The sequence below is a fragment of the Saccostrea cucullata genome, unplaced genomic scaffold, assembly GCF_032062105.1.
Source record: "Saccostrea cucullata isolate Sc308-1 unplaced genomic scaffold, CSIRO_AGI_Scuc_v1 ctg14314, whole genome shotgun sequence".
Lineage (NCBI taxonomy): Eukaryota > Metazoa > Mollusca > Bivalvia > Ostreida > Ostreidae > Saccostrea > Saccostrea cuccullata.
This window is the reverse complement of record NW_026919230.1, coordinates 1-15,331: the sequence shown is the minus strand read 5'-3', so window position 1 is coordinate 15,331 and position 15,331 is coordinate 1. Positions and strand designations below refer to the sequence as shown.

The 15,331-nt window shown below is 30.7% G+C and overlaps 1 protein-coding gene and 1 long non-coding RNA gene across 4 annotated transcripts; both read right to left on the bottom strand.

Annotated features, from left to right (window-relative positions):
- Positions 1 to 822: 822 nt before the first annotated feature.
- LOC134282874 (uncharacterized) lies at positions 823 to 2,208 on the bottom strand. The gene is made up of 3 exons (XR_009995380.1): positions 2,099 to 2,208; positions 1,074 to 1,183; positions 823 to 847 (listed from the first exon to the last, which is right to left on the bottom strand). It is a non-coding gene; the product is annotated as an uncharacterized LOC134282874 (long non-coding RNA).
- A 3,266-nt stretch (positions 2,209 to 5,474) lies between these two features.
- LOC134282865 (uncharacterized) lies at positions 5,475 to 10,324 on the bottom strand. Of its 3 annotated transcripts, none has more exons than XR_009995377.1 (4): positions 10,213 to 10,324; positions 9,655 to 9,723; positions 5,673 to 5,775; positions 5,475 to 5,537 (listed from the first exon to the last, which is right to left on the bottom strand). XR_009995377.1 is itself a non-coding variant. In XM_062765253.1 (3 exons), exons 1-3 carry the CDS (start codon positions 8,545 to 8,547, stop codon positions 5,500 to 5,502), a joined length of 1,935 nt encoding a protein of 644 aa, XP_062621237.1. In that variant the 5' UTR covers positions 8,548 to 8,771; the 3' UTR covers positions 5,475 to 5,499. The 3 variants fall into 3 exon arrangements, 1 of the variants encoding a protein (XP_062621237.1); XR_009995378.1 differs by lacking the exon at positions 10,213 to 10,324 and adding an exon at positions 10,165 to 10,212; XM_062765253.1 differs by lacking the exons at positions 9,655 to 9,723; positions 10,213 to 10,324 and adding an exon at positions 6,754 to 8,771.
- Between the last annotated feature and the right edge of the window lie 5,007 nt (positions 10,325 to 15,331).

Sequence of the window (15,331 nt, the reverse complement as noted above, 5' to 3'; positions counted from 1 at the left end):
ATTTATATCTTGTTAAACTTTTAATGCATACATCAGCATATAGTGTTCAAGATGAACAAGGAAAATGAAATTTACAAGGTCAAGTCCAAAGATTATTTCTTATTATACCCGCATAGCTATTAATAGCTACAATGTATGTAGGTTAAAGCTACCAAGAGTAGCTATTTTACCCACTTCTAAGACCTACATATGTAGTTAGAAATGCTTTAGTATAGTCTTTGGACTGTACCTGTTTACATTCATTTCGATTTAATTCTTTTTCAATAATTTCATCTAGACTACTCATAACTCTACGAACAAATATTATTATATTGTGTATCAGAAATTGTAGTTACTTACGTGTACATGCATGGTGTATAACACTGGTAGCGTTGCACCAGCTTGACCAATCAAATGACCTGCTTTCAAATTTTCACATGTTTTGTTTGGAGGGGAATTCTTGGTCCATCTCCTCTGGTGTTTTCAATATGTAGGTGGGAACTTATAAGATTTGGAATTTGACATAACTTCCTTCTTCAACTCTTTGTATTTTATTTTGAAGAAAAGTTAAAATAACGTCCACATTCGATAGCCATTCACTGTATTTACTAAATAATTTAGCAAGTGTAACACATGGCATACGACCTACTTTAGACAATATGGCCATTGCGGGTGACTGGAAAAACCCGAAACCCCCCGATTTTTGGAGAATACCCATACAGGAGGGTGAAACCCCAATAAAGTGGTGGAAACCCCATAAAATTGAACGTTATGGGGTACAATAAGGCCTAAGGTGATGTTTAATTGAATGATATTGACATCCGTAAATTTTTATAGCCAATTTTACCTCAGAATCTAGCTATTCCACCTAAAAATTAAATAGAAAACATTGGTAATATAATGATCATCAATAGGTCCTAAAGTGCAGAACTTAGTTATAAATAGAAAGAATTTCATTGGTTGTCCTTCCCATTGTTACTGAAATTACTTCTAATAACCTCTACCTCAAGTGGAAGTTGGCTCCAAAGGGCAGTAACTCAATCTCAGTATTGAAGGAGTAATTCTTATAATGAAAGATAACTCTTACTTCATACCTTCTATAGTCTTTTTCTCAAAATGTAGTAAATAATCTTCAGCTCTGATCTCTCTCTCTTAACTGAAACTCACAGTCATTCATCCAGTCTTTATCATCCCAGTACACAACCTAAAATATCGTTTGTTTAGAGATTATAAACCTGTTTTTATCAGCTCCTTAGTTTATCAAACAATTATACAATGTAAAATATAATTCATAGATGTTCTTATTTATAGCCATAAATAAGTAATTAAATATATATAAAATTTAGAAGTATGGCTGATACAGTTATAAATATTTTAAGTTTAATAGATATTACATATATTTCAAATGAACATTTAGGCAATACACCTTACACCAAAAACATTAACATAAACAATGTATGAACATTTTTAAACATGCACAAGACATAAACATACTTCCATTAATAATTATAATAGACAGTTATAAATGCATCATATGAAGAAGAAAACAGATAGACTGATGTATGTTCAAATTGTTGAAATAGTAAATTGAAAGAAAATGAAATATTGTGACTTTTTACTACTTGAAAGAATTCAATAATATCCATTTTTACGATTCTAATGAATTATTTTACATTCAACCTTTTCAGTCGTTGAAATTTTTTGACTTATTTCCACAATTCCTCGTATTTTTGATAATGAAAGCAAAGACTTTACTTTAATAAATGAGTAATATGCTTCTCTTGTTAGACAATTATGGATATTTTTTTCTTAAATTCTGAATTGACTTATAAAAGTTCCCTTTTTTAAGTCATCTATGTACGTATATATACTTCAGTCTTCTATCTTTTTTGTGTGTTATATTGTGCATTTTTACCATAAATGCTGTGCAAAATGAAACACAAACAAAACAAAAATGAAGACTGACACACACAAAAAACAAAGACAATAAAATAAATATAAAAGATGAAGTAAATGAACTAAAAATAAAAGACAAAGACAGTGAACAGAAGAAAATTTTAAAAAAATGAAATAAAAATATGATATGTATTTATAATATAAAACGACTGAGTGTGACTACCTTGACCTCTTGTCCTGCACAAATATTGGAAAGCAAGATGGCAGATGAAGTCACAGAAGGATAGGGTGTTTAAAAAGCTCCGTAACAGTATTAAGTAGAAACTTGAGCAAAAAAATATATGTTTATGGAAATATTTTGAAAAGTTTATTCTGGAAAAACCCAAATTGACTTAATTAATCTACACTAAGATGGTCAAATATATAATATAAATTGCCATGTAAAGGCCGGATTAAAAATATATATATATATATATATATATATATATATTTTAATAAGTTCATAAATAGTATATATTCAGAAAAATTCGCCCCCCCCCCCCCAAAAAAAAAAAAAAAAATTTTGTCTTGATCAAGTTTGAAGTCAATTAGTATATTGATGATTTCATGGATTTGAATACAAAATTTGTATAAATCCCCTTATCAGAGGTGAACATTGCAAACTTATTCCTGTGATGAAACAGCTGATAATGACATATTTCAGATAAAATTATAAAGTACTTAAAATTAATTCAATTGGGAGCAGAACTAGCTTAACTAAATATCAAAGGAGAAGAACTGGTACAATAAATCTTATAACAGCTAGTGCAAAGATTTCAGTATAGTGTGGAAAAACCCACGCTGACTGAATCCTCACTATAAAAGGTGTCCAAAATAAAAATGTTTTGCAAAATTAAAAATGTTTGAAATTTTAAAAAAAAATTTTGAGAAAGTTGTTCAATGTTATGCAAGTCTTCAGGTAATAAGTGGATGTGGACATTCAGATTCAGTATAGTGCGGAAAAACCCGCGCTGACTGATTCTGCCTTAAACTTTACATAAGCTGCAGTTCAAATACAAAATTATTGCATGGGTATATAAAAATTTACATAAAATTTTAATAAGTTTTACAAATTTGAAGGAAATAGTCTGAAAACCCACCATTTTCTGTGTGTAAAAAACATAATGAGAATAAAAAATAATTTTAATATTATATATTATATTTATGAGGCAACTGGCTGATCAGTCAAAGAATGTAAAAATAGAAGGTGTGTTTGTGAAACACCATGCGCCTGGCAGCAACAAAGTTATGGCTAAGATTTAAGTTGACAACAGACAAACAAACAGATAAACAAACAAACAGACAGGACAAAAACAATATACACCATGGATCTATTGATTTTAATGCATAAAAATTAATATGTTTCACGGAAAAGTGCTGAGAAAACCGTTTTTACTTATTATTTGAATTTTGAAATCTATAGCAAATTAAAAATGATGTGAACTGTAGGTGCTTGTCCCTATCAATCATTCTCAAAACAAGTCTTTCCAATAAAAAAAAAAAAATAAATATGGGATCTGCCTTTCGGACCTAGTCTGAACCAATCCGGCTTCCGTGGCGGTACCAGGGACTTAAGTCCCCGCCGGCACAGCTCCAGACTTTAGACCTACTTGGCAGATGGGAATTTTAAATAAATATTGATATTTCTTCTCTATAAAAAAAGGGAAAATGTAATGACTGAGTAACTTTATGTATAAACAAATTTTTTACCCGATTGTAACAAACACACTAGGTACTGTTCCATCACACATCAAGGACAAACTTCAGGTTAACAAAGTTCTTTACAACAAACACACTAGGTACTTCTCATTTCATATCTACTAATATGCATTGGTATCTAAGGCTGGATTCAAGAAAATCTTATTTCCCTAAAACTGTATTAATATTTTTTTTCTTTTATAAGGTACAAATGTCAACTTGTATAAGACCTTTTCTAAGACTTCCAAAAACATTGAATCTTATAAAGATGAATAAATGAAAACTATTGCATTAAAAAAATCATTTTCAAGCTTCATTTTAATGCATTTCAAATTAAATATTAATTTTTGAAGTTTTCAGGTTCCTTCAAGAAAGGGTGTATGTTTGGTTAGGCACTTTCAAACACAGGGTGTTCCAATAAATCTGACCTAAATTAAGAAAAATATTAATGCATAAATTAATAAATTATTTTAAAAAGCCATCAGTTTATGTAAAGTAAATACAACTTTTGATAAAATATCTTAAAAAAAAAATAATGAAAAAGGGGGGAAAAAAGAAAAGAAAAAATGATTCAATTTTCAATATGGCTATTGTTAGGATAAATGTGCACTATGCCCAATGATGTCATTCTTCTTTCTATAAAATAAAAATTATTTGAAACTTATGCCAGCAAGTATGTGGTAAGTTATATAACTAAAGGTAGAGTGGAAAAACAATTTCTAATACCTCTGTGTAAAGGACGATGATGCAAAATCAGATGTATTTTGATTTTTTTTAAGAATAATGAAAATAAACAAAAACATATCCTTCAACATAGCTTTCATGAAGTAAGTAAAAAAAAAATAATTAAATTATTATCTAATTTAAAGTCTTAAAATAGTAATTAAGATTTTTCAGCAAACAATTTCATTTCAGACATCTCAGTATGACTTCTTTGAAATGTTAGGTACAGATCTGGACTAATGACCTACTTGGCAAATGGTATACATGTAAATAGTTATTTATTACAAAATGAAATGGGAACTCAGATGTAAAATTACTGTTTCATTAAACCCAGCAGTCTCTTTTTGCTTGTTCCGATATTTTTTTGAGCCAACATTTTGATAATAAGGTGTCAGGGTGAATGCCATCTTTATAGAGTTTGAAATTATAGTATCTCTTTACTTTCAATTTTCTACTTTTCCCACAACGATATTTATCAGTAGTACTTAAATCACAAGAAAACTGGGGGGAATATACTTCATTGCTTTTATTTAATTCTCTAATTCTATTATTTAAGGTGTAAATTTGTTGTTCTAATTTGTCATCATCAAATTTAAAAATACTGGGGTTTTTGTGTCCTTTGCTCTTATTCCATTCTTTAACAGAATATATAGGGGTTTCTAAAAAAGTAACTTTACAGCTAGGATATTTCTGAAGAATTCCTTTAATTTCTTTACAGTTCATAATAATGTTATCAATTTCATCATCATTATCGGATGTAAGTGTAATATACTGCTTATTTTTTGAAGTTAAGTTACATGTGCCTAACCAAACATACAACCAGATGTTTCCATAACGTCTAATTTTTTCCATTATGTTACTTTTAAGCCACTCTGTGCTGTCTTCAATCTTTGCACCACTACGTGCCCACCACAGAATTTCTTTTTCTGTACTATTCATAACATGCCTTTTCAGCCAGTTGCCTTTACTATCTGATAGTACAACAGGAACATAGCTTTTCTGACCTGATGGTGGTTGTGTAGGTTTAGAAATAAATTTTCGAAGCTTGTTTTCAGACATAATGAATTTCAAAGAATTATCAATTACTATTTTTGCAAAGAGTAGCAGTGGTCCAGCGCTAATGAAGGATGGGTAGTGTCTGTGTCTGTGAAGGTTAAAAATTCACTAAAATGTTGAGTAACAGTGATCCAGTTTGGCAGTATCTAGAATAAAATTGATAGAAGATAAATAAATAAATATCATCTTTTAATATTCAAAAAGAAGAACAAATTATGCTAAAAGGCAAAAATACTGTAAATAATAGTTTTTAAATGGCATACGTATGCAATAAAAATTACCTTTTATAAAGAGATTTCCTTCTTGTATGTCAATATTAATTTCTCTCTCTGTTAACTCAAACTCACAGCCATTCTTCCTTTCTTTATCATCCCAGTACACAACCTAAAATATTTGTTTAGAGAATTATCATCCTGTTCTTATCAGCTCCTTAGTTTCTGAAACAATTATACAATGTTAAATATAATGCATAGATGTTCTTATTAGCCATAAATAAGTGATGAAATAAATATCAAATTTAGAAGTATGGCTAATACAGTTATAAATATTATAAATTAAATATATCTTACATAAATTTCAAATGAACATTTAGGCAATACACTTTACACCAAAAACATTAATATAAACAATGCATAAACATTTAAAAACATGCACCAAAAATAAACATACTACCATTAATAATTAGACAGTGATGAATGTATTATATGAAGAAGAAAAAAGATGACTGATGTATATTCAAATTGTTGAATAAAATGGTGAAATAGTAAATTTAAAGAAGACAAAATTTTGTCACTTTTAACAACTTGAAAAGAATTCAATATCCATTTTTACAATTCTAATAACTAATTATTTTCTCTTTAACCGCTGAACCAATGGCAACCATTTTTGGCATATAGCATCTGTGGCCCCCCGCCCCCCTGCGGCCTATGGGGTGGAAGAAAAACCATCGGAATTAATGCAATTTTTAAATAATCTTCTTCTTCATGGTTGGACAACAGTCACACTTTTGGCACTAATGTAATAATTACAGAGCCCTTTAGCAAAATTAAGTGCTAAATAGACAGCCATTCTGGAGGAAGGGTGAAGCTTTTGGTAGTCATCATATAATAAAAATGCATTATTTCTTTGAAAATCTTCTTCTTTGCCTATGAGCTGTATTTTACTAATTTACTTTTATAAATCCTTTATATTGTTGAATTGTACTGTTTTATTATTCTCAGGTGATCATTAAGGTCATTTGGCCTCTTGTAAATTGCATTAGAGGATATGGTTTAAAAATTTGTTAAGTGCCATGCAATTCTGTGAAACAGTGTTAAATTATCATTATTAAAGATAAAATACTTATATCTGATATTCAATTACTTTGTAAACTCCTTTATCAAAACTCTTTATTTGGCCCTCCCAATCTCTGTTTTCCCCACTCTCGACCGTCCATGTATGTACAATTTCTTTTCCTACTAAATCACTTGCTTTGACATTGGACTGTTGTGCATTTTTCCGTAAATTTATTAAATGTAAAAGATTTTCTTGTAACTTGTTCAAGTCAAACTGTTTTCCTTTTGAGGAGAATTGCAGTAATTCTCTATGCTCCTTGTCGATTTTGAAAACTTTTTTGTAAATATTAATTTGTTTTTTTAAAGCCTCCATTTTTTCTTTCTTTGTTCTCATCTTTTCTAACGCCTCCCTTATCTTTTCCTCGCACTCCCATAGTCCTACCCTTCTCATATCCTCAATTGCATTATCCAATTGTTTTGACTGGTTCTCTTTCTTTCTTTGCACTTCCTTTTCTTTCTCCTCTAGAATTTTGGTTTGTTTTATAAAAAGTTCTTCTTGCTTATCCTTGTCTTTTTGCATAAACAGCCTGTTCTCTGTTCGAGCATTATTTATTATTTCTTCTTGCTTACTTAAATCTTTGTCTTTTAACCATTCGTCTGTTTTATTATTTGTATATAAAATGCAACTTTCGATAGTGTTTAAAGATGATGTGGACGATGCTTTTAATTTGAAATCTAATTGGCCCATCAGTCTTTCAATGCAAATGTTATTTGTATCACAGGACTCGCATTCTGGTAAATCAGTGGTAGTTATATTAAAATACTTGCCGCCACTTAAAAATTCACTAAAAAGTTTACTACCTTTGTTTTTTAAAACAGTACAAATACGCTTTATAAAAACACATGTTAGATCGTCATTTAATGAAGTCTTCAGTAAAAATTCAAAAACCTCATCATAAAAATATGGACCATAAAAAAGTGAAACTTCATTATTCAACGCCAACTTTGGATTTTCAATAAACAAATCCAAAACATATAAAAATCTCTGAAATACAGAGCCCATATCTAAAATGTTTCCAACTTCATTTGTTTTTAAAAAATATGGTTCTGTTATAATTTTGCATAAAATGCCAAGTGATCTTAAAAGAGTTAAAAATGTTTTGTTCTGCAAACATGACATAATAAAATTCTGAATAAGAGTGTAAGAAGTTTTCAAAGAATAAAAATATTGTAAAATAAGTTTGTGCATAAAAAAAGTACCTGCAGCATTGTAAAACATTACATTAAAACGATTCCCTCTAAAATTGACAATGGGAATCTCTCCAACACCATGATTTTTCAAATATACTTGAACCTTATGAGGCTCACCTACCCCATCTTTGAAAAATATTTTTGAAAAAGATCTCAAAAGATTCAAAGTAAAAGGCTCTTTTGATGAATTGTTAAAACCAGGAAATTTAAAACACAATTCTTGTTCAATATTAAAAATTTCGTCAATGCAGACATCTGAAAAATTTAAAAGGGGGTGAGTAGAACATTTAAAAGAATGGACATTGTGGTGTATGTCTTTACTTAAAATGTCATTAACTTTCTGTTCAGTGGAACATCGGTCTGTCATAAAACATGACACATTGTTTAAAATAGTATCACAGTCATCATCTTTCTCAGCAATATCTGATAAAATATCTTTCGTTACTTCTACATATGTCTCCCCCTTCCCATCACATACTTCTCTTAACCCTGCAGATAAAATTTTTTCCCCAGTATTAAATTGTAATCCATAAAAATGTTTTCCTTTCTTGGTAGTGGCATCTCTATGCATAGTAATATTTTTAGTGTTTGTAAGTTCCTCATTTAAATGACTTCTACTGACAACCCCCATTTCACTTGTAAGAATTCCTGCAGTACTTTTTGATGGAAGACTTTCAACATGAATATTAAAAATATCTAAAACAGCTTGAATAATTGGTGCAATATGTACCAAACCTATGTTCCTACTTCTAAAAATATAATATAAGTTTCTTAATTTAAAATTGTAAGGTTTCCCTTTACTGTTTTCTCTAAAATCAATATTTTTTTTTATATGTACAAATTCTTCATCATCAACATCACAATTATTTTCTTTTTCTGACACTAAAAAATCAATCTCTTTTTTTAAATCAGCAATAACTGTTTTTATAGTATTGCATTGCACACTTTTGTCAATTTTTTTTACATTTTCTTTTGTCATTTTTTTAATAACATTTTCTAATTTTGTTATTTTTTCATCTTTTTTTTTCAATTTCCTGTTTGTGTTTCTAATATTAAAACTTCTAATTTTGTCTTTAAGAGCTGCATTCTCCCTCCTCAGGTGTTCAATTAAAATATTCTTTTCAGATATAATTTTTGATTTCTCATTCACTTCTTCGCTTTCCCGAATTCCTCTCCGTTCTTCTTTTCCAAATTTCTGGCTGTCTGTCTCCTCTCCACTCCCATTACTTTTTATTAAATCTTGTTTGGAATGTGGCAGTTCGAATATATTGCTTAAGTATGAATTTAGTCTGTCTTTATTGGTAAATTTCTTTAACCTATCGATTTCTCTTTTCATGCGTGTAACTTTATACAATAAACTAATTCGGTTAACCTTTGTAAATTCGACTTTTAATTTTTCGCATATTTCGTGATGTAGACATTTCATATAGTCTGGCCGGTTTTTATGCTTTAAGTATATTTCATGGACATCTAAGTATGTGAGAACCATGATTATGTGCACATGTGATTGTTAACTGAATTTTTACCATAAATGCTGTGCAAAATGAAACACAAACAAAAAAAATGAAGATTGACACACACAAAAAACAAAGAAAATAAACTAAATATAAAAGATGAAGAAAAGTGAACTAAAAATAAAAGACGAAGACATTGAACGAAAGAAAATAAAAAATATGAAATAAAAATATGATACGTATATAAAAGCAGTTAATGCTTTCTTGACAAAACATGTATTTACCTTCTATGGAAATTTCAGTCACTGTGTCACTCTGTAATTTCTCACTGTGTCACCGTAATTTCTAAACTCCTAAAATTAGAAAGAAATATTTATAATAAATTTAATTCAGAAGTTCATTGTCCAATTGCCTTCTATACATCCATATGTATGTAAAAATACATGTTCTTGTGATTAGTCGAAAAAGAAATAGACTATATCAAGGCAGGTAATTCGATTTAAAGAAACATTCTGTGTTGACCAATCTTCCTATTCTTTAAAAAATACGTGGGAAAATGTGCAATGCTACAGAAAATATTTTACAGTTCAATAAAGATTAATAGCATTAAAAAATTCATTTAAAATGTTTACATCTGTGATATTTTTTCATGATGCCAAGGAATCAAAGAAAATACCAACGCAGCGACCTTCTCGTGCAAATATACTTTACTTGTTCTTCATCGATTTAAAATAAATGAACTGCTTTTAACATCTTTCTGACAAAGCACAAACTATATCCAATCACAAAAATACCTTACACATCACTGTCATCAACAACAAAGTCCATTAAATACTACTTACCACGATTTAACTATAAGATCCAATATCCTTCCACAAATCGCATGCAGTAATGGCTACCTAGTGCTTCCGGTTGTTACTATTTTAAGATCAAAATGGCGTCAATTGGAATAGCTACAGAATCGACGGAAATCGGGCGCCATTACGAGTTTACCGTACACCACGCCCGATCTAAATTCGAAGCGAGGTGTTTGTCAATATAATTGTACAGATAATATTAAAATAATTCATAATAATTTCCACAATTATATTTGTTTTACAATGATAATAGTAAAATATTAATTATGTTATAAGTATTTAACAAAAAATGTAAGGAGTTAGCCATTTAGAAAATATGAATTTGTGTATTAATTATTATTCATATTATCCCAATGTTACCAGCTCTAGCCACGTGGAGGCCTCCTTTTTGTAGAGCCGTAATTTTAAAAAAAAATTCATTTACATGTAGGATATTTTAGAGAAAATCTGAATTTAGAGATATGAAAATATCCAAAAGCTTCAAAGCAACATTAACAAAAAAAATAGTAAAGATAATTCATTACTTATTTGTTACAAAGAGAACAAAAAAATAAATAAAATTCAAAATATGAAAATACTGAATTTATTTTTGAGATTTTAGACAAATTCTGAATGTAGGGATATAGAAATTTGAAATTCAAAGGTTCAAAGCAACAATAATAATTAAAAACTAAAGCAAAGCTCGTTGCAAAGCAACGAGTAGGTCTTCCGTCCAGTTTACCGGAAGTAGCTTTCATTTTTAACAAAAAATGAGAAATAACGCCTAAAAATGCTTTGAATCCTCTAAAGCTAAGTTAATAAATGCAAAAATATGCCATTTTTTGCTACTTCCGGTTTGACCGGAAGTGACTACGACGGACGGAAAATTAATTTTTAAGCTCTAAACGACATATGTTACCCAAAAACTTGTCAAGAACGGCAAAAATACGCGTTTTTTGACTACTTCCGGTTTGGCCGGAAGTGACGACGCCGGACGTATTTTGACGACTCTAATAGATCAAGCTTGACATTTTGAACAACTTTGCTTCTTTGATATATTACAAATATTCAATACCTTTTGAGATATAAAAGAAAAATTTTCGGCCCCTCTAGGCCCTTAATTTTAGGGGCCAGCCCTTTTTTCGAGATATCATTTGAAAGAACTTGAAATTCTACACTTCTTTTGTTCTATATGTTTTAGCAAAATATTTTCAGGTAAAAAGATATCATAGAAAAGGTATTAAAAATTTTGAAATTCGCAATATGACCATTTTCGGGCCATAGCGCGCGCCGACGTGCAGCACTTCCGATAAAAATGAAATACCTTACGCATATCTATAGACTTTGGTCTATCATACCTGAAAGTTTCAAGTTTCTATCTTGAGCCATTATTGAGAAAATCTGGAGACAACCTGACCCTTCAAAAATCATAAAATCGACGATATCTCCAAACCGGAAGTGACGTCATCAAATCGGAAAAAAATGCATGAGGTTCAAGTTATGTTACATAAGTCCTGAAAGTTTCATGGAAATCCATCGAGCCGTTTTTGAGAAATCGCGTGCACAAAATCGGTAAGAAAAAAAAGAATAATAACTAGAGCAAAGCTCGTTGCAAAGCAACGAGTAGGTCTTCCGTCCGGTTTTGACCGGAAGTGCCGGAAGTGACATCAAAAAAGAAAGCAATGAGCTAAGTCGTCTCCAGTGACTTTATAATTTCAATTTTGCATCAAAAACCTTCAAAGTAAGCTATTTGTAGCTACTTCCGGTTTGACCGGAAGTGACGCCGACGTAGAAAAAATTAATTTTTATGCTCCCAGAGACATATGTTTTCCAAAAAGTTGTGAAGAACGGCAAAAATACGCGTTTTCCGATTACTTCCGCTTTGGCCGGAAGTGACGACGCCGGACATATTTTGACGACTTCAGTAGATTAAGCTTGACATTTTGAACAACTTTTCTTCTTTGACGTATTACAAATTCTCAAAACTTTTTGAGATATCAAGTAAAAACTTTTGGCCCCTCTAGATCCCTTATTTTAGGGGTCAGCCCTTTTTTCGAGATATCATTTGAAAGATCTTACAATTCTTCACAACTTTTGTTCTATATGTTTTAACAAAATATTTACAAGTAAAACGATATAATAGAAAAAGTGTTAGAAATTTTGAAACGCTCAATATGACTTTTTTCAGACCATACCGAGCGTTAACGTGCGGTACTTCCGGTGAAAGTTAACAACACAATGCAAATCTACATATGTTGCTCTATCTTCCAGAAAAGGTTTCATTTTCCTGTGATGAGCGGTTTTTAGGAAGAACGACGGACAAACTGACCCTTAAAAATCACAAAATTGCGAAAATTTTCGAACCGGAAGTGACGTCATCAAAATGAAAAAAAATGCATCAAGTTTTTAATATGTTCTATCAGACCTGAAAGATTCATAAAAATCTAACGAGCCGTTTTCGAGAAATCGCTTGCACAAAATCGGGGAGAAAAAAAATAATAAGAAAAACAGTGGAAAAGAAACAAACGAATAACAAGAAGGTCTTCCGCTGAAGACGGAAGACCTTAATAATAATAATAAAAGTGAAAAAGAAACCTAAGAATAACAAGGTCTTCCGCTGAAGACGGAAGACCTTAATAAAAATAATAATTACTTATATGTTACAAAGAGAACAAAAAATAAATCAATGTCAAAAGATGAAAATACTGAAACCTGAAATAAATAGTAAATTGAAATAATATATCGATTTTCAAATATATAGATATTCTATTTCAAAGTAACTTTTTTATGTTCTTTTCTTAGAAAAAAAAATATTTTACATCAGTTGTTTATGGAATGCCATATACGACAGCCAACTGCTTACTGCCAACTGCTGACTGCTTACAGCCAACTGTCAGCTGCTTACTGCTAACTGCCACACATATTTGAATAAATTTTATTTTCATATTGATATTCATTTAAATTTAAAAAGATCTATAGGGCATTTTTTTCCAAGAGGGTCACTCATGTAAAAAAAAAATCATGTAAAAAAAAAAAAAACCCAGAAATTTCTTGACAAGAAAAAAAAAACGTTAAGTCCTTTTCTAAATGTGAAAATTTATTTCGGCCGAGGAGAGGGGGTTCTTATGCGTCATATCTTCATGTGTATGACATTTTTTATACCAATTAACACGAATCCACATTTTCGGTTGGGGAGGGGGGTCTAAGGTCCCTTTTAGTTGATTTATTTTATACATTAAATAACTTTTAGTTGGTTTAGTTTTTGCATTAAATAACTTTACAAATTTCGAAGGGGTGTTCCGGACCCCTCTCTCTAGTTCTATGCATGTAAAACATATTTTATTTGTACAAACAAAGAGATAAAAATGTTTGTTCGGCGTTTTCCAAGTGGAGGGTCCAAGGTCAGTTATACCGGTAGTTCATTTAGTTTATTTAACGTATGACTGTACAAATTTTAAATGCCCCCCCCCCTAGATCTATGCATGTGAAACTTTATAACACACAGGGTATACATCTTTAATCTGATGAAATGTTTAACTATAGAATATAATGTAAAAAGGAAATTTATTTTCAAAACATCTTTCTCTGCGAAACGACAAACCTCTTTTATTATTATTCTCTCTCTTCAAAGGTTTTGTTGTCATCAGGGGAGGGGGGGGGGTTTCTTTAAAGATTAAAAGCATGCAGAAAATAGTCATTTTATTACCTATTTCAAATAGGAAAACAAATAAAAAAAAACCAATGTACTTTATCAACCGCATATATTGAATATTACATAAGATGAAACATCTTGGTCATTTTATTCAATTCAATTTTACCAGGGTGACCCCCCTAGAAAAAAATGTCCTGGATCCGTGCCTTTTTTTTTCTCCCTTTTTTTGTGTGAAAATTCATATAAATATCAATACAATATGGAATGCCATATACGACACCCAACTGCTTACTGTCAACTGCTGACTGCTTACTGCCAACTGTCAGCTGCTTACTGCCAACTGCCACACATATCTGAATAAATTGAATAAAATTTGAATATATTGTATTGATACAGACGGGTACAGACCAGTGAATACTGTTTGGTGTTGTGTTAGGTTAGAACTTAGAATAGGGTTAGTATCAGGCAGTATTCCTCCCCCGCCAGACGGGTGCTGACCAGTGAATACTGTTTGGTGTTGTGTTAGGTTAGAACTTAGAATAGGGTTAGTATCAGGCAGTATTCCTCCCCCGCCAGACGGGTGCTGACCAGTGAATACTGTTTGGTGTTGTGTTAGGTTAGAACTTAGAATAGGGTTAGTATCAGGCAGTATTCCTCCCCCGCCAGACGGGTGCTGACCAGTGAATACTGTTTGGTGTTGTGTTAGGTTAGGTTAGGTTAGGAATGTTATTGTTTTTTTAAATGTTGCTAATTGAATTATAAATTCCTTTCTCTAAAATTTCTATTATGTTATTTTATTTCATGTATATTACTTTCATTTGGCTGTAATATTTTTATATATGAACAAAAGATTGACTAGGAATAATGATCCAGTATCTTAAAGTTTTTTAAAAATCTTTTTAAAGTTTTTTTTTTATTTTTTATCTTTCGGTCATCTTTCGGTCCTTTGAAAATTCAAATCATGGCACTTGAAGGACCTTTGAAGGTGTTCGATTTTATTCATTTTTGCACCTTAGATTCATTAAATAATTGTCCCCAACATCCTTAAGTCTGGTGATCTAAATCCCCTTATTTCTGAAGATATGAAGCATTTATCTCCCTTACTCCAGAGCAGTCAAGAATAACACACAGAGCATTCTGGAAGCAGATTTTTGTGCATCTTTTGAAGCAGAATTTCATCATTAAAAGAATAAGCTTGGCAACCAATTTTTTATCTGTGGAGAGTATATGCTTTGTTCTTCACAACAAACAAAACAGAGGTTACAAGTCTAAGACCATTATGTAATTATTACATAACAAAGTTGCATTTTCCCCTTCAAAGAATGAACAAAAATACAGAAATTGTTAAATTTTGGGTTGATAATGAAAACTGTATCTGGTCAATTTATGTTCCAAATAAAGCCTAGGTATTTGTTTACAAGCTGCTGTGCAGAAGTTTATCTAATAAATGCTGTGTTGTAACTCAGGGCAGTC